The sequence below is a fragment of the Nerophis lumbriciformis genome, linkage group LG05, assembly GCF_033978685.3.
Source record: "Nerophis lumbriciformis linkage group LG05, RoL_Nlum_v2.1, whole genome shotgun sequence".
NCBI classification, from domain to species: domain Eukaryota; kingdom Metazoa; phylum Chordata; class Actinopteri; order Syngnathiformes; family Syngnathidae; genus Nerophis; species Nerophis lumbriciformis.
Genome location: NC_084552.2, coordinates 59,387,833 through 59,411,882, shown reverse-complemented (window position 1 = coordinate 59,411,882; position 24,050 = coordinate 59,387,833). Strand labels below are relative to the sequence as shown.

The 24,050-nt window shown below is 40.5% G+C and overlaps 1 protein-coding gene and 1 long non-coding RNA gene across 5 annotated transcripts in view; one reads left to right on the top strand and one right to left on the bottom strand.

Moving 5' to 3' along the window:
* Window positions 1–3,423: 3,423 nt before the first annotated feature.
* LOC133606167 (uncharacterized) lies at window positions 3,424–12,516 on the bottom strand. Of its 2 annotated transcripts, none has more exons than XR_009815218.2 (3): window positions 12,460–12,516; window positions 11,792–11,876; window positions 3,424–3,900 (listed from the first exon to the last, which is right to left on the bottom strand). It is a non-coding gene; the product is annotated as an uncharacterized lncRNA (long non-coding RNA). The 2 variants fall into 2 exon arrangements; XR_009815219.2 differs by lacking the exon at window positions 12,460–12,516 and adding an exon at window positions 12,176–12,271.
* Window positions 3,831–24,050, top strand: part of LOC133606164 (ubiquitin carboxyl-terminal hydrolase 15-like) — a 27,984-nt gene continuing 7,764 nt past the window's right edge. Inside the window, exons 1-14 of one of the 3 annotated variants that reach the window (XM_061959801.2) lie at window positions 3,831–3,965; window positions 7,491–7,618; window positions 8,988–9,118; window positions 11,195–11,321; window positions 13,965–14,110; window positions 14,422–14,483; window positions 14,769–14,858; window positions 20,400–20,547; window positions 20,718–20,891; window positions 20,964–21,122; window positions 21,195–21,419; window positions 21,490–21,573; window positions 22,006–22,100; window positions 23,996–24,050. The exon at window positions 23,996–24,050 is cut by the window's right edge and continues 134 nt beyond it. In XM_061959801.2, the coding sequence (XP_061815785.2) occupies window positions 3,877–3,965; window positions 7,491–7,618; window positions 8,988–9,118; window positions 11,195–11,321; window positions 13,965–14,110; window positions 14,422–14,483; window positions 14,769–14,858; window positions 20,400–20,547; window positions 20,718–20,891; window positions 20,964–21,122; window positions 21,195–21,419; window positions 21,490–21,573; window positions 22,006–22,100; window positions 23,996–24,050 (1,713 nt within the window). In that variant the 5' untranslated portion in view covers window positions 3,831–3,876. Of the gene's footprint in view, window positions 3,966–7,490; window positions 7,619–8,987; window positions 9,119–11,194; window positions 11,322–13,964; window positions 14,111–14,421; window positions 14,484–14,768; window positions 14,859–19,715; window positions 20,240–20,399; window positions 20,548–20,717; window positions 20,892–20,963; window positions 21,123–21,194; window positions 21,420–21,489; window positions 21,574–22,005; window positions 22,101–23,995 lie in introns of those variants that run through there. The other 2 variants (XM_061959802.2, XM_061959803.2) reach the window with 2 other exon arrangements.

The following is a 24,050-nucleotide window of genomic DNA, read 5'->3' as shown; positions in this document are numbered from 1 at the left end:
AACAAAAACAAAATAGACAAAAGTAATATAGATCAAATTACAGCAAAAAAAACCAAACTATTAACATCCATCCATCCATCCATTTTCTACCGCTTGTCCCTTTTGGGGTCGCGGGGAGTGCTGGAGCCTATCTCAGCTGCATTCGGACGGAAGGCGGGGTACACCCTGGACAAGTCGCCACCTCATCACAGAGCCAACACAGATAGACAGACAACATTCACACTCACATTCACACATTAGGGCCAATTTTTGTCAGGACTTGGACTATGGCGTGGTTTGTTCTCCCGAGGTGTAAATGATTTGGACCGGACATGGCTTGGAGGTGGGTACATGATTTAATATTAACACTCAAAAAAAAGGAACAAACAAAAGGCACTCACAGTGGAGGTACAAAACTTGGCTATAAACAGAAAACTTGCACAAAGGCAGAAACCATGAACAATGAAACAAAAACACTAACTGTGGCATTAATAAACAAAAACTTACTTGGCATGGACTAAAGGAGCAGCATGAACGATGGACATGAAACAAAGTGTCAGGAATGTGATGTTGCCAGAAAGACAGCCTGGCAACTCGAAGCTTAAATACTAGTGACATGATTAGTGAAAACAGGTGCGTGACTTAAAACGTGAAACAGGTGCGTGACGTGACAGGTGAAAACTAATGGTTGCTATGGTGACAAAACAAACACAAGTGCACAAAAAGTCCAAAAACAAAACCGAACATGACTAAAACAAAACATGATCACACAGACATGACAATTTTAGTGTTGCCAATCAACTTATCCCCAGGTGCATGTCTTTGGAGGTGGGAGGAAGCCGGAGTACCCGGAGGGAACCCACGCAGTCACGGGGAGAACATGCAAACTCCACACAGAAAGATCCCGAGCCCGGGATTGAACCCAGGACTACTCAGGACCTCTGTATTGTGAGGCACATGCACTCACCCCTGTGCCACAGTGTGTAAAATGTTAATATTTCAAGTGCATCAATGTGCCTGAAATAAAAAAAGAAAATAATTCCTATGTAAACTATAAACATTTTTGACTGACTTGAGCCATTTAATCTTAACATCCATCCATTCATCCCTTTTCTACCGCTTGTCCCTTTCGGGGTCGCGGAGCCTAATAAATTTGAATAAAGTCAATAAGAAAATATGTTCAAATTGATCAACAAATGCAACAATTTGTGCCATTTTTTTTTTTTTCATGAATCAACATGAGGAAGTGAGGAATAATGGCTATAATGAACGCGTTTTACAGTTCACAGCTTTTCAAAGATAGCGCCATACATTACAATTGTAAAAACCCAGAAAAAATGTCTTTACATTTTGCAAGAAATTGCGTGTGAATGCTGAAGCCGCACTGAAATGTTAGTGAAGTGAATTATATTTATATAGCACTTTTCTCTAGTGGCTCAAAGCGCTACATAGTGAACCCCAATATCTAAGTGACATTTAAACCAGTGTTGGGTGGCACTGGGAGCAGGTGGGTAAAGTGTCTTGCCCAAGGACACAACGGCAGTGACGAGAATAGCAAAAGCGGGGATCGAACCTGGAACCCTCAAGTTGCTGGAACGGCCGCTCTAGCAAACGAGCCATGCCACCCCAATTACCAGTTAGCACAGTAGCCAGATCGCATCAAGTAACAAAGATGTAACAGTTAGCATGTATCAAGTACCAAAATGTGTGACTCTGGAGTATATAACTTCAAAAATATCTAAAAAAAAATCTAGCATGCTAACCAGTAGGCATGTGTCATGTACCAACATATTTGACTGGGAGATTTATATCTGAAAAATTGCTTAAATAATAGCTAGCATGCTTACATATTAACCGTATCAGACTCTGAAGTGTACTGCGACATTACCTAAAAAGTTAGCAACATTTAACATGCGCCAAGTACCAAAATATATGACACCTGCAAAAATTGCTAACAAAGTTTGCATGCTAAGAGTTAGCATGTGTCAAGAACCAAAATATAATGTTAGCATGCTCGCAATTGACTAACATTAGCAGGGAGCATTTTGACTTTGGGATAGTTTAAAATTGGTTGGGAAATATGGAAAATTATAAAAAGTTAAAACAAATTGTCTATTCATTTTGCATGGTAAAATATTAGGGCTGCGAATTTTTGGGTGTCCCACGATTCGATTCAATATCGATTCTTGGGGTCACGCTTCAATTCTAAAACGTTTTTTTTCCCCGATTCAATGCGATTCTCGATTCAAAAACGATATTGGCCCGATTAAAAAGGATTCTCTATTCATTCAAAACATAGGATTTCAGCAGGATCTACCCCAGTCTGCTGACATGCAAGCAGAGTAGTAGATTTTTGTAAAAAGCTTTTATAATTGTAAAGGACAATGTTTTATCAACTGATTGCAATAATGTAAATTTGTTTTAACTATTAAATGAACCAAAAATATGACTTATTTTATCTTTGTGAAAATATTGGACACAGTGTGTTGTCAAGCTTATGAGATGCAATGCAAGTGTAAGCCACTGTGACACTATTGTTCTTTTTCTTTTCTTTTTTATAAATGTCTAATGATAATGTCAATGAGGGATTTTTAATCACTGCTATGTTGAAATTGTAACTAATATTGATACTGTTGTTGATAATATTCATTTTTGTTTCACTACTTTTGTTTTTTTTGTGTCGTGTTTGTGTCTCCTCTCAATTGCTCTGTTTATTGCAGTTCTGAGTGTTGCTGGGTCGGGTTTGGTTTTGGAATTGGCTTGCATTGTTATGGTATTGCTGTGTATAATGGCTGCACGGTGGAAGAGGGGTTAGTGCCTCACAATACAAAGGTCCTGAGTAGTCTTGGGTTCAATCCCGGGCTCGGGATCTTTCTGTGTGGAGTTTGCATGTTCTCCCCGTGACAGCGTGGGTTCCCTCCGGGTACTCCGGCTTCCTCCCACCTCCAAAGACATGCACCTGGGGATAGGTTGATTGGCAACACTAAATTGGCCCTAGTGTGTGGATGTGAGTGTAATGTTCTGTCTATCTGTGTTGGCCCTGCGATGAGGTGGCAACTTGTCCAGGGTGTACCCCGCCTTCCGCCCGATTGTAGCTGAGATAGGCTCCAGCGCCCACCGCGACCCCAAAGGGAATAAGTGGTAGAAAATGGATGGATGGATGGATTGATTAATTTAAAAAAAAAAGAAAAAAATACAAAGATAAAATAAAATTAAATAAAACAAAAAAACAAAAAAAAAACAGATTAAAAAAAAAAAAAGAATCGATTCTGAATCGCAAAACGTGAGAATCGCGATTCGAATTCGAATTCCGGAAAATGTGGGATGCCTGATAATTTGGGACATTTTGGACATCATAAAAATGGTAGCAAGTGTGTCATGAATGAGCCGGACGTTTTGAAAGTGGAAAGATTTTAATTTGATTAAAAATGTGGGAGAAGAAGGCGGACGAAAAATAGGGCAGAATAATATTTAGAATACTGCTTTAGAGCATTTACACATACATACATACATTTTCTACCGCTTGTCCTTTACGGGGTCGCGGGGGTGCTGGAGCCTATCTAATTAAAATACAAAGTTTCGTTTTATTTTTAAGTATTCGTATCAACATTTACATTTTTTTTATTACAAAATCATAAATTAAAAAGTAAATAAGAAATGAGTGCTTATTTTAATTGTAAAAAAACAACAACACTAGATTTTAAAAAACATGCTAGTTCGTCACAACTTTTAAAAAAGAATGACAACCTTCGGCTATATTTTTGCCTTTTTACGTCACTGTCGTTGCCGTCTTGTGATTGGCTGACATCCATTACGTCACCGCGTTGACACTCACTACGTGCCCCCGAAGCGGCCCCCCTGCCTCCCCATCATGCACCGGGGGATGACTGAGGAAAGATGGCGGAAGGAGGAGCGGCCGATCTGGAAACCCAGAGAGGAGAGGTCGCGGCACTAATGAAAACGCAACTAAAAAAAGGAGACACTTGGTGAGACTCGAGTTGGAACCTTTGGGACAAGTACCGTGCAGCCGCCGCTGGTATTAGCGGCGGCTGACAACGTCACGGAGCTTGTGGAAAGTGGCGCTAAATGGGCCGTGTTGACAGTTAGCTTGGAGCTAGCTCGCATGTGTGTCAGTTAGCGTCGGTTTAGTTACACACTACTACGTTTTAAAGTTTACATTTGCATTGTTTACTAGTAACGGACACTCCGGTGTCACTTCACAGCGCTTCAACTCAATATTTACGGAAGTACCGTGTCACTTGCGATGACCAAGCAAGCTAGCTGTCAGTGAGTCCATCCGTCGACTTTCTTTAGGGCGGAGTCTGAAAAAGAAGCACCTGTCAAAATCACAGAGCCAGCTGGCCTCAAATTAAGCAACTCGAACTCAACTCGGCGTTAACAGTTCCACTTGTACCACAAATGTTTACTTCTTAAAAGTTAAGGCCGCATAGCAATTATGTAGGGACTGAACATCAAAATCTCACGATACGATATTGTCACGGTATTATGGCCACGGAACGATATTATTATTGTGGTATTGTACCCACCCCAAAAAAGGCTTGCTAAAAATGGCATTGTGTGTACAATGAAGTGGCAGGGATGTTTGGGATAAGCACACTTCCTGTATTTGAACACAAACATAATGTTCTAATTATGTTATGCTATATTAACATGTATTTTAAGTAGAGATGTCCGATAATGGCTTTTTTGCCGATATTCCGATATTGTCCAACTCTTAATTACCGATACCGATATATACAGTCGTGGAATTAACACATTATAATGCCTAATTTTGTTGTGATGCCCCGCTGTATGCATTAAACAATGTAACAAGGTTTTCCAAAATACATCAACTCAAGTTAAGGAAAAAAAATGCCAACATGGCACTGCCATATTTCTTTTTGAAGTCACAAAGTGCATTATTTTTTTTAGCATGCCTCAAAACAGCAGCTTGGAATTTGGGACATGCTCTCCCTGAGAGAGCATGAGAAGGTTGAGGTGGACGGGGGGTAGAGGGTAGCAGGGGTGTATATTGTAGCGTCCCGGAAGAGTTAGTGCTGCAAGGGGTTCTGGGTATTTGTACTGTTGTGTTTATGTTGTGTTACGGTGCGGATGTTCTCCCGAAATGTGTTTGTCATTCTTGTTTGGTGTGGGTTCACAGTGTGGCGCATATTTGTAACAGTGTTAAAATTGTATATGCGGCCACCCTCAGTGTGACCTGTATGGCTGTTGATCAAGTATGCCTTGCATTCACGTGTGTGTGTGTGAAAAGTCGTAGATATTATGTGACTGGGCCGGCACGCAAAGTGTTTCTCCCTACGTCCGTGTACACAGCGGTGTTTTAAAAAGTCATACATTTTACTTTATGATACCGATACCTTTTAAACCAATACCGATAATTTCCGATATTACATTTTAAAGAATTTATCGGCCGATATTATCGGACATCCCTAGTTTTAAGTACAAAGAATAGTTTACTGTTACATGCAAATATTTAAAAAAGTAAAAAACACAAATGTACAGTTTAGTGCATACTTGCCAACCCTCCCGATTTTCCCGGGAGACTCCTGAATTTCAGTTCCCCTCCCGAAAATCTTCCGGGGCAACCATTCTCCCGAATTTCTCCCGATTTCCACCCGGACAACAATATTGGGGGCGTGCCTTAAAAGGCACTGCCTTTTATCTACTCAGTGGCCTCGTGGTTAGAGTGCCCGCCCTGAGATCGGTAGGTTGTGAGTTCAAACCCCGGCCGAGTCATACCAAAGACTATAAAAATGGTACCCATTACCTCCCTGCTTGGCACTCAGCATCAAGGGTTGGAATTGGGGGTTAAAAAATGATTCCCGGGCGTGGCTACCGCTGCTGCTCACTGCTCCCCTCACCTCCCAGGGGGTGATAAAGGGTGATGGGTCAAATGCAGAGAATAATTTCGCCACACCTCGAGTGTGTGTGACAATCATTGGTACTTTAACTTTTTAACTTTAACTTTAGCGGCCTCTCTCACCTGAAAAGGAGACTATTATATATGTCTCCGTTATCCATGGGTTTATCTATAACCCATAAAGTAGGCAGGCACGGAGCTATTTCTCAGCGTGTGTTTATTCCAGCCGGCACGTTAATACACTGACAAACAACATCCGGATTCCCATCATGCGATGCTTCAAAACTACGGCAGGTAGTAATGTCCAAAAACATAACTGAGACGAAGCAGAAGAACGAAGAAGAGACATGGCGACGACGAGTAAGAAGAAGAAGTACGCTTGCAAGTTCCAAAATGATTGGAAAAAATAATTTCAGTTCATCCAGGACAGCTCGAAGAGGAAGGGGTCTGCTGCCTGCACATTTTGTAGATCAGACGTCTCCATTGAACACAGTTGCCGAACGGATATACTCATTTATGAACGGATTATTTGTATACCGTATTTTTCGGGCTATAAGTCGCATTTTTTTTCATAATTTGGCCAGGGGTGCGACTTATACTCAGGAGCGACTTATGTGTGAAATTATTAACACATTACCGTAAAATATCAAATAATATTATTTAGCTCATTCACGTAAGAGACTAGACGTATAAGATTTCATCGGATTTAGCGATTAGGAGTGACAGATTGGTAAACGTATATTAACTGACAATTTTACTTTTAATAATTATAAATACCTCACACATTGATGTTTAGCTTAGCTGGCTTCTCCTATTACTCCCGTAGTGTGCAGTGTCCGCGCGTCCACCGGACGCTTTGCTTCCGTGGTGGTGCTCAGCGACCGGCTCTCTGTCAACTTGGTAACTCTTAAGACGAAGATGGCGCACTTTGCGGTATGCCGACCCAATGACCTCCTCCAAAGATGTTATGTTTTCGCTAGGGTTCGTTTGTCTGGCTGTTAGCAACACAACTCAAAAAGTTATGGACGGATTTTGATGAAAAATAACAATTCCTGTTATCTACTACGAACACACTTCTCTCGAATGCTTCCTCTTTTTCGCCCCTTTATGATGATTTTGGGAGATGTAGTTAATTTTCAGACCGGCCAATGCAAAAGTGACAAAAAAAACCTACACCCACCCAGTTTCCGTTTGCCACATGTTTGCCAGGGTTTGTTTGTCTGTCTGTTAGCAACATAATTCAAAAAGTTATGGAGAGATTTTAATGAAAAATTACAATTCCTGTTATCTACTACGAACACACTTCTGATGAATGCTTCCTCCTTTTCTCCCCTTTAAGATGATTTTGGGAGATGTAGAGTATTTTCAGACCAGCCAACGCAAAAGTGACAAAAAAAACTACACCAACACAGTTTCCGTATGTCACGTGTCACGGCATTATTTGTGAGGAATTTTGAAACCGCAGTTTCTTCAATACAGTTACATCCCTACAATGATAGCATCGTCATTGTCTTCATTTACAACTTGAAAACAAATATGAATCACCCGTGCATATTATAAGCGTAGTGTCAAAAATATTGTTATGAAAGCAATCTAAGCTGCAAAATATGACATGTGCTTGTTGCTGCAGGTACCTGGTAGACAGTCACTGGTTCAAAAAGTGGAAGAAATATGTGGGATTTGACAGCTGGGACAAATATCAGATGGGGGACCAGAATGTCTACCCCGGGCCAGTTGATAACGCTGGTCTTCTCAGAGGTAAGACTTGTTTATGCACATCCTTAGACATAGGCCTGGGCCGATAACACATTTTGCTGGGCAATATATTGAACCACAAATTATTGCCGATAACCGGTATTATTATTATTACTGTCAACATTATTTTGAGACCAAATTAACCACTGATGTACTTATAAAACTTAATAATAATCCAAGTATACCCTTTCAAATGCATTAAACATTTATTTATATTTAAAAAAATAAAATATACTCATGGTTACTACTGTTGTCGTTATCATCTCGGTTTTGTTGGATGTTCTCAAAAAGTACTTTTGCACACAATACAATGTTTTAACCAAGTTGTATTAACTGGAATAAATAGCCCCACAATATACTTAATTTGCAGAGAAAATATCAGATATTGTTTTGGCTTCATAAGAGCCATATTATTTTTATTTGTGTGTGGAAATATGTTTATCTTCCATTTTAATTTGTAAACGTATTAGAGTATTTTTGGAATAAATGCAAATTGGGTGATCACTCCCGATTTACAGAATGTGACGTTTCGTGAGTTCACTTCCTGTTAAAAACAGTGTTTCAATCAACTCGACACTGTCGAGTATAGATTGTTCACTTTGTGCAAAGACAGCATATATTTTCCATCCATTTTCTATTTTATGTTTAATATAAATACTGTGTCTTAGGTGTTTAGACAGTAATGTGTTTATACCATTTAGATTGGGGTATGAAGTTTCTTAATTGGGGACGGCGTGGCGTGGCGCAGTGGAAGAGTGGCCGTGCGCGACCCGAGAGTCCCTGGTTCAATCCCCACCTAGTACCAACCTCGTCATGTCCGTTGTGTCCTGAGCAAGACACTTCACCCTTGCTCCTGATGGGTGCTGGTTAGCGCCTTGCATGGCAGCTCCCTCCATCAGTGTGTGAATGTGTGTGTGAATGGGTAAATGTGGAAGTAGTGTCAAAGCGCTTTGAGTACCTTGAAGGTAGAAAAGCGCTATACAAGTACAACCCAAATACGTTAAGGTCTCTTGTTTTCAAGTTAGCATTAAAACTAGCTTGCAAGCTAACACTAGTCGCTCCATAATTTGATCAAAGTTTAGTTATCAATAATTGTTTTTCAAAAGTTTTAATTTAATACGGCAATACTAACCGTCAGGATTTTTATCGTTTGATTAAATGACTCAAATATCAGCCCAGGTCTACTTAGACAGGAGGACTAGAATAGCTGCATCATTCTGGCAAATGGCCACAAAGAGTACAAAACAACATTGTTGTTTTTGCGAGGGCAATAGAAAGATCTGTGTATGTGCTGCGTGAGATGCTCATTGTTATGCCCCTTGCTGGCTTTGTCAGCCACGCTTACACCCCTTTCTCCTCCTCTAACCTCTAGATAGAGATGTTTTGGCCATTAAGGAACACCTCATTGACGAGTTGGACTACATCCTGGTGCCGACAGACGGCTGGAATAAGTTGGTCAGCTGGTACGGGCTGGCGGAGGGTTTGGAGCCAATTGCGCGCAAGGTAAGGACTCGGGTCATTGGAGCATGAGCGGGTGGGGAAAAGCACATAGTGGTTGTGTTTACCTGCATGGGATGGGTTTACCTACATGGGGTGTGTTGCAAGACCTTGTGCATCTATGCGAGGAAGCGTTGTCCCAACAATTAGTCATTGTGCACACCGTGTATGGTTGTGGCCATTGTGCTAAATGTGATGCTGTACATTTTTTTCAATATCATTTTAAATTAAAGTAAAATAAATTGCAACAAACCACTTAAAGGATCTACCTTGTCAAATCGCATCCAGACATTTGGCTAGTCATGCTATCATGGCTGCCGCAATGTGTTGCCCCAGACCCCCTCCACACATCCTCGCACATTGACCCTCCCATTTTGCCATGTATGCGCTGGGACTATCAGGTGGCCGGAGGGTTTCTATTTTCAGGCGACGTCCTGCATGACTGAAAAGCGACATGGAGCGAGCTACGAGACACAACATGCAGGAGGTTCATCATCATTTTTATTTATCTCTCCTTTCTTCCCACGAAGTCGTCATACAGATTTCTTGGGGATGGAGTGTTAGGATGGCGTGGCGGGGCGGAGGCTACACACGTTTATAAGAGGTCTTTAGTCACAGGGATTTGCACTTTTTCTTGTGTGGTTGCTAACACCGGCGGAATGATCGTCCTAGTTTTTTTTGTTTTTTTAAGTGGATGAAGGCCCGCTGAGGTCATATTGAGAGGCAGACTGAATGTGTCACCAGGAAGACAGGTGGGGGGGATAAAAGTTTTTGGCTCGGCTGTGATTTGAGGAATTCTGCTCAGCAACGACTTTTCGTCTTAGCTCACGGACACTTTGGATGTTGGGCCCACTGGGGATCTGAGGTTTGGGGAAGGGAGGGTGGGGGGGGGGGGGCTGAATATGAGCTGCGTATGCATGACTATTGGATTTCTAATGGACATTTGTTAAGTTGTGTGAGAATATGAACACGAGCATGTGTGCTGAGGCTGTGCAGTGTTGAAATAAATCGGTTGGGACCTCTCAGCTGTTTTTACAAGGTGCTGCTAATTCGGGCCTTCCACACTTGACAGCTGAGTGGCCGCCATTGCTCCGACTTCATGCTAATATGAATTATGGCTGAATTTAACATGTGATACACTTACATTTGGAGAATATACCGAAATAATGGTTTTCCGTTTTGTCAATTTGTAAAGGCTAAGGAATGTAATTGTTACAAGTGCACAATGAGGTTAGAAATGTCAAGCTCACACACGCTATATCACTGCTCTCCCAACTTTCATTAGCATTGGAGCTACCTTGTAGAAAGCAGAGGTGAGCTATTAGTGCTATTTATATGACTGTGACCACATTTAAATTGTGCTTTATTTGTGAATCCTATCTACACTTAAACAGTCTTTCTGCTATTTTGTGGTAATTTGACATTATAGGCATTATGTTATGGTTATGAAAATATTAATAGTATAAACAAATATTCTTCCACTCTTTGGTTAGATACTCTAAATCAGGTGGCAATCTACTGGTGTCTTACATGCACTAGTTGGAGGCCCCTGTTCAATATACTAACATTAGGGCTGTCAAATCATAATTTTTTTCATTAGATTAATCACGTTTCGGAAATTCGAAATAATCATGATGAATCACAGGTGATTACGCGCTTGCTTAATCAAAATTTGCATAAGAACCCGATATTTGTACACTAATTTTGTTGTCAAAATGTCACCCAGTAAAGTTTTTAAATGTTTTACTGGAATGCATGTCATTTATTTGCACAAAATTGGTAACAGTTTAATTTAAAGTTCTTTCAAGCTGTAATTTGGATTGACACCAGTCGGGTTCTCCTCACTCATTTTTGTACTGACGTATGCATTTATATGATCATTGACCGTATAGAAATTAAGGAAAAGAGCTTGTACGGGCAAAATAAATTGCATGATTAATGTAAGTGTGTACATGATTAATGCATTAATTGTTTGGGTTTAATCACGTCAGTTAACGCGTTAATTTTGACAGCCCTAATAATCATTACTTGAGCATTTAACTGTACTTGCGTTCATGTGCCTGTATTTTTTGTCCTCCCAAGGTGGTCGAGCAAGGTATGTTTGTGAAACACTGCAAGGTTGAGGTGTACCTGACTGAGCTGAAGCTATGCGAGGACAGCAACATGGACAATGTGATCACCAGGCGCTTTAGCAAGGCTGACACAATAGGCAAGTTGCACTGACACGCACACTATTATTAGGACTGGGAAATCTCCGGCTACCTCATGATACGATACCATACGCAAAACATTTCTCACTGAAACGGTATCATCTCGATGTGGCGATGGTGCGATATAGGTAAAACAAACACCAATGTTTAGTAGTTTATAATATTTTGCTACATAACATCAGCCAAAGTGCAAGAGGAAATAGTGTAAAAGCAGTGCAACATAACTTTAAACATAATTTTTTAGTCGTCTGACACACAGTGAAACTTTTAAACTCATTCAGAAAACTCAAGTAGATCGAATCTATTAAGTTATTTAGTTAGATCAACATTTTGCTTTCAGTCAAACAAGGTTTGTCGTGCCTCACCAAGTGTCACACTTTCTTGCATACTGCAAAGTCCTTATCCAGCTTTGTTCCATTCACGCTGCAAAAGCTAATGTGGGTCCACACTTTTAATTTGTACATCTCACCAAAGTCGACCATTGTAGTGCCTATATGTGTTTCTTCTTCTGTGACTTCGGCCCAATTCCCAGCCACTCGCTCAATAAACGCTACCTGGATAACATATAAAATGGTTGTGGGTTACAAATTATGTTTCTGTATATTTATTATCAAGTTCTCTAAGACTTTTGTCCGCCTGTCCTGAGAAAACCTGAGAAGGTCAGAGAGGATGTTTTATCATCTCAACTTCAGTAGATTTTGTTGGCTTTATATTTCACACCACATCTATTACGGGAGCTTTTACCTTAAACCAAACAGGGATAGAATCAAACACAAAGCTTAGTAAATAACAGTCAATATACATAATATTTACATTCAACTGTATCTTAGGACCAACAATAGTGTTTACATACCAGTGGTCTTTTCGGTCTTCTCTCATTACAATTCCATTCTCGTAATTCTGTCCATTGTATCCACATCAAATTACATAATTATTCTTCGTCTTTTTGTTTTATGGCGGAAGCACTCAACGTTAAAGGTGCATTACCACCACCTACTGTAATGCAGTGTGAACCAGAGTTCCCTCCCTTTTCCCTCCCTCACATACTTGCATATATACATTCCCACACTAAATTCTATTCCATAAACCCGTCTACTCTAGAAACTTCACTAAAATGTTCTGTTTGCTGCTGATTACCCCTTTGAGAGTAACCTCCATCTGTCCATGTCTTCTAACTTCCTGCCTAACTTCTTTTTAGTTTTCTCCTTTCTCTACTGTATGTGGACAATTCCCTGCTTTATATATTATTATGCATGTCACATGGTGTCAAGAATCAAACACATCAAACATTCATATTTGCATCAATGCCATAAAGGAAAATACATCCTCAACTTTGGTATCAGAGTTTTGAAAGATGTTCTCATACTATGTTGGTATCATAGTCTTAGAATATTTCTTTAGCTTTGAAAATCATTGCGTTATTTACATTTAAAAAAAATAAATTGATGGAACATTGATAATAAATAAATGCAGTCTAGATTCATTAGGATGGACATGCAGTTAAATACATTAATAGTGATTAGTTGAAATTGATGTGACAGCGTTTGATTTTTTTAATGTTTTCTTTTAAGACCAGTGTTTGGAATCACAGCGTTATACGATAACGGCGTTACTAAGGCCATTACTTTTACTAGTAATTGAGTAATCTAATTACTTTGATGTACATTACTGATACGTTTTAAGTAATGTGGAACGCCACTTTTGATGTGGTTCTATGTCAACATGACTTAACCAGTAACTTTTACTAATGGAAGCAACACCCAGCACCGCACTATCCATCCATCAATCAATCATCCATCCATCCATTTTCTACCACTTGTCCCTTCAATCAAAGTGTATTTATATAGCCCTTAATCACAAGTGTCTCAAAGGGCTGAGCAAGCCACAACGACATCCTCGGCTCAGATCACTCGATATCAAATAGGAAGAGGCAACATCACACAGCAAACAACACACACTCATGCACACTCTACTACTACTACTACTACATGGGAATAACAAACAACAAAACAACGATTGAAGTGACAAGCTTGCAATCCTTCAATACCTCATTTGTCGACAAGGAGACAACACAGTCATTGAAGCACATTCAATCCCAGAGGTAACACAATCCAGTGAAAAGATTTAACAGAGCTACCGTCTTGCAAGAGCTAACCGATATTTTAAGTATCGCAATAATTACTTTTCCTAATTGTTGTTTATATGTATTGAAGAGTAATTCCCTGACTAATTCAATAATTTTTTAGGCAAAGTAATGAGTAACTAAAATTAATTACTTTTTAAAATACATTTTCTAAAAACTGGTCAGGACATAAGTGCATTTTACCGTCTCTATAAGAGATGTCTCTCTTAAGCACAGAAGAGAGCTAATGAAGGATTGAGTGTTTGTTAGTTAAAATCACTTTTTAAAACCCGTCTCTCAACGGTGATTTGACTCACTAAGAAAAAAACGATGAAAAATGTTTATAGGGCAAAAATAAAAGATTAATGTCGAGAGCGAATTAATAATCATATCGTAAGGTTAAGTATCGTGTTAGTTTGCTTTATTGAAAAAACGTAAAATTCCTACCCTTACATGTGGACACAAATTTTTTACATGTACGTATACTACACAAAGTAAATGTTTAATTTCTCCATTGCAGACCTAATAGAAAAGGAGATGCGGAAACTTTTCAGCATCCCTGATGAGAAGGAAACCCGACTTTGGAATCGGTACATGAGCAACACCTTTGAGCCTCTCAACAAACCCGACAGCACCATCCAAGATGCTGGCCTCTATCAAGGCCAGGTAGGATAATTTTGTGCTTATTATTGCACAACATTCAGGCATGGTCACCATGCAGTATATCTGACTAATGTAGCTTGGTGAATATATGGACATATAGAACACTTGTCAGGTAGTAGCTTTACATTTGTGTTGGATTTGAACTGTTTTAAGGTGTAAAGCTGCCACCACTGCATTTTATATACACTTTCAATAGTGAATACTTGCCAAATCGTTCATCCATCATGAATGTTTGCCGTCTTTAAATTAGCAATTGCAGCGGGAGGCCCTCTCTTTCCGCCGCCTCAGCTTTTCCTTTGTGATGTCTCCTGCAGGTTCTCGTAATAGAGCAGAAGAATGAGGATGGCACATGGCCCCGAGGCTCAGACGCACCCAAGTGAGAGCAGCCGTGGCTTACATTGTTTTATTTGTGGCAAAAAATACTGTAACGAGCAGTATACCGACACTAGAGACAAAACCTTGGGATGCTAGTTCACTGCATAATAGAACATGTCAACATCAGCTACAGCATATGGTCATTTTAGTACCCTCACTCATTCCCTTTTGTGACATGCTACTTTATTTGGATTCATCTCAGTTTTGATTTGTCGGACGCCTGTCTGCAGCGGCCCCGCCTTTTTTCTCTACGCTAACTCATGCTCTATTCTTTATCTTTTTGAAGGTCATCTGGTGCTTCCAATCTCTCTGCTTTGCCAAAGATCTCGCCTTCATCTCTCACAAACAATCATAACAGCAGCTTCAACAGCAGGAAGTAAGGCTCAAGTAGCGGAGGGGTGGGTGTGGGTGCCAACAGCCAGAGATTGACCCATTGACAACTTATTTTTGTCGCACAAATTCTACCTTAATTCTTCCACTATCAGTGAAAGCAGTTTAGAGTATCCAATTGGACTCGGGCTTGTCCGTCTGTCTCTGGCTGTGGATTTGGGGCTGAAAGAGAATTGCTAAGGATGCAGTTTCAATTGTTTGAGGTGACAGCAAGGGAAGTGTGATTGATTTCTTTGCAATCTAGCGACAGCATTGCTCTCTGCTAGTTGCTTCCTGGTGCCTACGGGTGCCTGAGTCAGCGTTTATCCTTGTCAGTTGATAGCTCACATGCAGTGTGGCACAGTTTCTTGATTTCACCCTGACCACCTTTATCCTAATGTGTGCATACAAGACATTTAAGCCCTTAGTGGAGTAGATCAGTGGCCCACGTAAACCTCTTGACGGATCAGTTACTGACTCACATGTAGTGATATACAGTCAAGAAAATAAGTATTTGAACACCCTGCTATTTTGCAAGTTCTCCCACTTAGAAATCATGGAGGGTTCTGAAATTTTCATGGTAGGTGCATGTCCACTGTATGAGAGATAACCTAAAAAGAAAAATCCAGAAATCTCAATCTATGATTTTTTTAACAATTTATTTGTGTGATACAGATGAAAATAAGTATTTGAACACCAACATTAATATTTGGTAGAGTAGCCTTTGTTTGCAATTACAGAGTTCAAATGTTTCCTGTAGTTCTTCACCAGGTTTGCAAAGACTACAGGAGGGATTTTGGCCCACCCCTCCACACAGATCTTCTCTAGATCAGTCAGGTTTCTGGGCTGTCGCTGAGTAACACAGACTTTCAGCTCCCTCCAAAGATTTTCAATTGGATTTAGGTCTGGAGACTGGCTAGGCCACTCCAGAACCTTGATATGGTTCTTACGAAGCCACTTCTTGGTTTTCCTGGCTGTGTGCTTTGGGTCATTGTCATGTTGGAAGATCCAGCCACGACTCATCTTCAATGATCTGACTGAGGGAAGGAGGTTTTTGGCCAAAATCTCACAATACATGGCTGCAGTCATCCTCTCCTTAATACAGTACAGTCGTCTTATCCCATGAGCAGAAAAACACCCCCAAAGCATGATGCTACCACCCCCATGCTTCACAGTAGGGATGGTGCTCTTGGGATGCTACGCATCATTCTTCTTCCTCCAAACACGCATAGTGGAATTATGACCAAAAAGGTCAATTTTGGTCTCATCTGTCCACAAAACTTTCTCCCATGACTCCTCTGGATCATCCAAATGGTCATTGGCAAACTTAAGACGGGCCTTAACATGTGCTGGTTTAAGCAGGGGAACCTTCCGTGCCATGCATGATTTCAAAGCATGACGTCTTAAGTGTATTACCAACAGTGACCATGGAAACCGTGGTCCCAGCTCTTTTCAGGTCATTGACCAAGTCCTGCCGTGTAGTCCTGGGCTGATTCCTCACCTTTATTAGCATCATTGAGACCCCACGAGGCGATATCTTGCATGGGGCTCCACTCCGATTGAGATTGACCGTCATGTTTAGCTTCTTCCATTTTCTAATGATTGCTCCAACAGTGGACCTTTTTTCACCAAGCTGCTTGGCAATTTCTCCGTAGCCCTTTCCATCCTTGTGGAGTTGTACAATTTTGTCTCTGGTGTCTTTGGACAGCTCTTTGGTCTTAGCCATGCTGAATGTTTGGGTCTTACTGATTGTATGGGGTGGACAGGTGTCTTTATGCAGCTAACGACCTCACACAGGTGCATCTGATTCAGGATAATACAGTGGAGTGGAGGAGGACTTTTAAAGGCGGACTAACAGGTCTTTGAGGGTCAGAATTCTAGCTGATAGACAGGTGTTCAGATACTTATTTTCAGCTGTATCACATGAATAAATTGTTAAAAAATCATAGATTGTGATTTCTGGATTTTTCTTTTTAGGTTATCTCTCATACAGTGGACATGCACCTACCGTGAAAATTTCAGACCCCTCCATGATTCCTAAGTGGGAGAACTTGCAAAATAGCAGGGTGTTCAAATACTTATTTTCTTGACTGTGTATGTATATTATTTGTGAATAAAAAAATCATCTTACAGTGTTCGTAAATCGTCTTATCGTACAGCCAAACAATGCGCATAAGAAATTAGTCTATTGTCTGTTAAATCCAGTGTCCAAACAAATAATTCAACATGTTGGTAAGTCAGTCTCTGCTATTTTATTGACTATAACTGCAAAAGGAGGCCACAGAAAGTTGCAAGTGCAAGCACTATGACAAAGAAGGTGAGAAAGCCTATTGAATTTGAGAAAGATCTTGTAGCAAACTACAAAGTTGGCATCTGTGGGGGTCTCCCTTCCCCTATTCCCTCTTTGCTCATCGTCATTTTTGCCAACAAAAACTAAAAGTGATAACAAATATTCTTTTATGCAGTACATTTGTCATTTATATACATTTTGCATTGTTTTCTATATGTAAAACTATACTTTTTTTCTATAAAATATATTTTTTCTCAGACAGTTGGGATAGAGGTGCCCCAGTTTATCGCTTAATGCTTGAAGTTACGAGCTAAAAGGTTGGTTACGAACCCCCCAACCGCTAGTTAACGCAGTGAATGCCACAGTGAACTCCATAAGATTTGACCAAAACATCTGGTCTTACTCGCTAGCTTTAGCTTATAGCTAGATATCGACATAACTTTGTTTTCAACCACGGTAAAAAAAAAAATTTAGTTGGAAGGACAGTACTGAGGATAAGTGGATGAGTTAAATTTAATAATTAAATCACTCAAAACATGACAGACCATGTAGCCTCTTGGTGAAGCAGTTTAAGTGTATAGCACTGCTAGACTGCACCATACCTAAGGAGAACTATAAAACCAGTCAAGGATGTTAAAATAATATCGAAACGGTGAACTATATATGAAAACATGGAGCAGCTGCTCATGACGTGTTTAACGAAGAAACAGTTTGAATTAGATACTGTAGAAGTCTGCTCTCCGATGGTGTACAGTCATCATTATTATTATCATTATTATAACATCACTTCAGAAAACTAATGTAGTTTGCGGATGTAACGGTAATTCAATATTTCTTATCTAAAATTAGTTTTATCTTTTTAAAGACATGTTACATGTTAAAATTGTGCTATTTTGGGGGGGGGTCAAAGCACTGATTAAATCGATTTAGATACATTTCGGTGGGTGACGGAGTTTCGCAGTACAAGTTTTTCGAGGCACTAGGTGTCAAGAGAACCAAATAACCTCGTATGTCAAGGTACCACTGTACTGTATCCGCAAAAGAAAAGAAAAGAAAATATGTGTGGATTGAATTGAATTGAGTTTTCACTGTTGCCCAGTAACGTTGGACCCAAGTTGTGGGTGGTTGCAACTTATGAAGATTGCTGTTTTTAAATCAGCACCTTGATAACTTCACAAGAATTGTGGGAAATGTTGGATTATCTTGCAACATCGTGGTGCAAGATGATAGTGACAAACCAAAGCTAAATGTTGTCCTAACACATTGCTGAAGTGCATTGGTCTCAATAGACGTGCCAATAGGCGTACAGCCTGGTGAAAAATTAACTAAGCTACATTACAGGAACCTGTGGTGGCTCTTTCAGACAGCATTTTTTTACAGTCCAAGTACAGGCTGTGTAGTATCAATGATTAAAAGAAGCTCTGTAGCTGTTCATACCTGTCTAGCAGAGGTCCATGTCCACGTAGAAATGAAGACAAATGTTGCAATGCTAACACAACAGGCAAGTTTGTTTTACAAACCAAGTTATTTCAACTTGTGCAGAAGTGTTGGAACCTACATCAGCCTTCCACTACAGAGAGCACTGCTTGTCTGAGAGTGGAGCTGTCTCTTCTACTGTCCTCTCCTGTTCATGCTGCATGCTCTGTTTTTTTTGTCATTTGTGAGATATAACCCTTGATTGCATAAAGAAGCGAGGTGTGCTTACATACATTCATTTATCAGTGGCATCTTTTTCTGTACACTGCTAGTAACTTTGTGAATTTGGGGTTACTTTTTGCCGTAGCTTTTCTGCCCTTGGTTTGCTGTCGTGCCGGCGCCATTGTTTCATCTAAATTATGCATGCGTCGTCCTTTTTTTTTTTTTTTTTTCTCATAATGGCCCCACATTGCAAAAGACTTTTGACATTTTTGGTGTTGACAGTTTGCTGTGATCACAATGCTCTGTAGCAGCAGTGTCACTGTCATTTGGGGTGACATCTCTTCACTCTCCTTCCTGCATCCCTCTCCCACCAGCTCATTGCCATGCATATGTTCTCTGACCTTCAGAATACTCATCTGATCTCCTCTTCTCTTGCCTCGATACACACACACACACACACACACACACACACACACACACACACACACACACACACACACGCACACGCACACGCACACACAGCCAGTGTCATAAAAATGCACTTTCTTCAGGTATAGGTTGATTTATTTAGACACCCTTGCCCCACCTCTTTAAGAGCCTTTTTAGACAACTATGGCATATTAAAAAGAGCATGAAAGAGGGAGTGCCAAAGTGTGGGACAGTAATAGATTGCGTGTACGAACATACATTACTGTACATTTACAGGGAGGCTTGTGAAAAAACTGCAACCTCAGCTGGATGCAGTCGATCGGCTTCTTCCCTCCAACCCCATCTTGTTTCTCCTTTCTTTTTACCACACCCCCTTGTACTGTCCCCTCCTCTGCCTCTTCCTCGCTCTCTCTCTGTGTCTCTCGCTCTCCCTGTGCACCTCTAGCTTCACTAGCAGTACTCTTGAGCATCTTTGCCGCTGCTATAAATATCTGCTGGTAGCGGTAGAGCGGCAGCAGCGGCAGGCAGGCCAGAGAGAGGTGCATGATACCTAGACTAGAGGACACTAGTGTAGGACAGGACTAGTGGAGGGGATAGTAAGACAAAGAAAATGTAGATAATCACTTTCAAGTGGAGGACAGCAGGTGTTGTTTCAAAGCGGGCTTCTGGTAAACCTGAGAGTCAGGCTGTCCTGAACCATATTCAAGCTGGACTGCTACTCGTTTTAAGACTCTTCTGTGGAGAACGGAGCTTTACTTCATGCTAAGGACTTGAAACCAACCTCCACCCAGGCTGCCCCTCGATTAGTTTTTGTAGAGACATGCAGGTTGGCATGGGCCGGGGCGGGGCTGAGATGTCATGCTCCTTTGTTGCTGGTGGTGCCTGAGGTCTGAATCGGTGGAACTGGACAGCCGAAGAGTAGACCACTCTGTGCTGAACTGCGAGGCTGTTGCCGCCTCCACCCTCCCGGCGGTTTCTCTTGACCAGTGGGAGCCAGAAACAAGTAACGCTGCTTTGCAGCCCTTTCAGAGGTCTGCTGCTCACTGCGGGCCTAGTTAACAGCATTGGTCATTTTAGACACCAGCTAAATACATGGACATAGCAATATTTGTCTGTTTTTATGACTTTTTCTGTGAGCAAAGCAGTTCAGCAAACTAACTAACCCTGTTTAACATGTCCTCTTGTTTGCAGTGTGAAGAATTCAAGCTATAGCCTACCTTCTTACCACTCGTACAGTAACAACTATGACTACTCGGAGCAGAGCAGACAAAGTGAACGTGCGGGTCTCTGTGGACTCTCAAACCTCGGCAATACCTGCTTCATGAACTCTGCTGTGCAGGTAACAACATACTCGACAAGGACTGACTAATCCAAAATGTTGAGCGATGACCTGATAAAACGACCAGAAGAATGATGCCTGAGCCAAGGAGAATCTGGCGCTTTAATTATATATGAAGCTGGAATCCACTCTGTAATTAACAATGTCCTCTGTTGCTTTTGTGTCCTTAGTGTTTAAGTAATACCCCTCCCCTCACGGACTACTTCCTCAAAGACAAGTACACCAGTGAGCTGAATGAGGACAACCCACTGGGCATGAAGGGAGAGATTGCCAAAGCCTACGCCGAGCTTATAAAGCAGCTATGGTCCTCCAAATACAGCTACGTTACCCCAAGGCCTTTTAAGGTGGAACTTCTACCAAAAAATATGTTTGGTAACAATTATGTTTTTTTTAATGTTTAGTACTGTGCTTTATAGACACAGGTGGGTCGCTTCGCCCCTCAATTCTCAGGCTACCAGCAGCAAGACTCTCATGAGCTGCTGGCTTTTCTCCTGGATGGTCTTCACGAGGATCTGAACCGGATCAGGAAGAAGCCTTACATTCAGCTAAAAGATGCTAATGGCCGGCCAGATAAGGTGCCTGGAAGATTTTTTTTTCATTCAAGCCGTGGAGTATTGATAACGGATTGAAAATATTTTTCCTGACAGGTAGTGGCAGAGGAAGCATGGGAGAGCCACATCAAGAGAAACGACTCCATAATCGTAGACATCTTTCATGGCCTTTTTAAGTCCACTTTAGTGTGTCCTGTGTGCGCCAAGGTCTCTGTGACATTTGATCCTTTTTGCTACTTGACGCTGCCTTTGCCCATGAAGAAGGAGCGCACTCTGGAGGTTTATCTAGTCAGATTGGACCCTCTGGCCAAACCCATACAGGTAACAGTCACTACATGGGAGAGTTTTCTACATCCTCCTGACATGGCCTTACAGAGACTATTTTTTTCAGTACAAGCTGACCGTGCCAAAAGTGGGCTACATCTCGGACTTGTGTACCTCCCTCTCCATCCTGTCTGAGGTACCTGCTGAGAAGGTATGGACTTAACAGTCAGCTCCATCTCTTTAAGAGTTATCACATTAAAATGCTGACCTTTCTCTACTGTCAGACAGCCCAGTGTAGACATTTAATCATTCAGAGTGTCCTTGGTCATACAGTTTCACAATGCAAGTGGGGCTATGTTTTGTCCTTTTTGTGTTTGAAAGACACTCAGTGTACACCTCTGCTAAGGAGGAACAATCCTATTTTTGCACCAAATTGAACAGCTTCATAGTTACCCACCCACTCCTTATTCCAGTAATTTGCCATTAGGATTCAAGCATTATTGTCTGAAAAGTTAGAAAAAATGTAAACTAATTTTGCAAAGTTGACAAAAATGGAAGCAGGTCTCCTGGATGTCCACCAAAATCAAATGCAGATCTTCTTTGGCGAATGCTTCAACCCTTTTCTCTCTTTGGTTCACCTCAGATGATCGTAACAGACATCTACAGCCACCGTTTCCATCGGATCTTCGCCACCAATGACAATCTCAGCAGCATCATGGAGAGAGATGACATCTACGTGTAAGTGCCATGTTTTTATTGGATCGAACTGCCAGCGTTCTGTCGGAATGAGCTGTCAGTCAAAATGAGCCACATCACGCTACTGAGCATGCACACTAAACGTTTTCTCGAGCTAAATATCCGTCGAAATGCTCTACCTCGTGTAGATAAATAGCAGACTTAGTCACTGGCGCTACAAGTAAGTTATTATTTTTAAATGCATTTATTTCATTGTGTCTTATGACCAGTAACCATGTAGGCAATTACAAGTGTGAGGATTTTCATATTGACACTCATTATGGTAGCTTACATTTTTTATTTTCATCACCGTTTAAACAGGAATAATAATTTCAGTAAAAACAATGAAGTGAAAACAAAGGTTGTGTGTACACCGAGGAACTATGACAATAAGAGTCATTCCCAACTACCTTGCAGTAGTGGAAGCAATTTATGATGACTAAATACTTCTGTCAGAATGTGCTACCTGTATGTCGTAAAACAAATAAATTGCCATTCTATAGTCGAAGCATAATTTGTTAACAAAAATCAGCCTTTCGAAACTTAAGGTAGCATATTTTGATGTTGCAGCGTAAGTCAATAGAGTCAATATCTAATTATGCAACTAATAGCTTTTTTTTGACAGGGCAGCTCATTTCGATGGGATGTGCTGATCGATTAGCCACTGATCAGCATCGGCCTATTTTTGTGATTAAAAAGTATGTGATCACAATTGCCGATTAATGCATTTTAATACCGATCACAAACGCTGATCCCCTCTGGCTGATGATACTGTATTTTTTTTTTAAAGTCCCTCAAAAGACGAGCGGCTAGCAGCTAATTATGTGTGTCCATACACAATGTGGAGTTGCTCCTCTAAGCCAGTGGTTCTCAAATGGGGGTACGCGTACCCCTGGGGATACTTGAAGGTATGCCAAGGGGTACGTGAGATTTTTTAAAAATGTCTGTCAAAAAGAACTGTGAAAAGAAATGTAACAATGCAATATTCAGTGTTGACAGCTAGATTTTTTTGTGGACATGTTCCATAAATATTGAAGTTAAAGATTTCTTTTTTTGTGAAGAAATGTTTAGAACTAAATTCATGAATCCAGATGGATCTCTATTACAATCCCCAAAGAGGGCACTTTAAGTTGATGATTACTTCTATGTGTAGAAATCTTTATTTATAATTGAATCACTTGTTTATTTTTCAACAAGTTTTTAGTTATTTTTATATCTTTTTTTCCAAATAGTTCAAGAAAGACCACAACAAATGAGCAATATTTAGCACTGTTATACAATTTAATAAATCAGAAACTGATGACATAGTGCTGTATTTTACTTCTTTATCTCTTTTTTTCAACCAAAAATGCTTTGCTCTGATTAGGGGGTACTTGATCTAAAAAAGTGTTCACTGAAAAAAGGTTGAGAACCACTGCTCTAAGCTAATAACAATCATCTTCATTAATGCAGATGAACGACAATTCATTGCATCTTAAGTATCATTATCATGTCGTGTTATCACTGGAGGACGATGCTGAACATGTTACACACTGAGAAAGCGAATAACAAACTAGTTTAAATTAGTGCTGTCAAAAATAATGAGTTACCTCATGTGATTAATCACAAAAATTAATTGCATTAATCATGTATACACGCAGATTAATCACACAATTTATTTTTGACTGTACATACTCCTTTACCTTAATCAGGGATGGTTACCTAAAAGATGGCGCAAGTTGTCCTTAATAAATTGAAAAATATACAGTTAATGCATGCGGTTGGTATTGGCATCGGCCGATCTCACTCATGGATGATTGGTATCGGAAACATCAGCTTAAAGCCCTGATCGGAACTTCCTTCTTTTTTACTATAGGTCTTGTAAAGTGAATTATGTGAATTTTACCTCTTCACTATAGCTTTGAGGTAGCGGTGAATCGGGTGGAGGACACGGACCACGTGGTCATCCCAGTG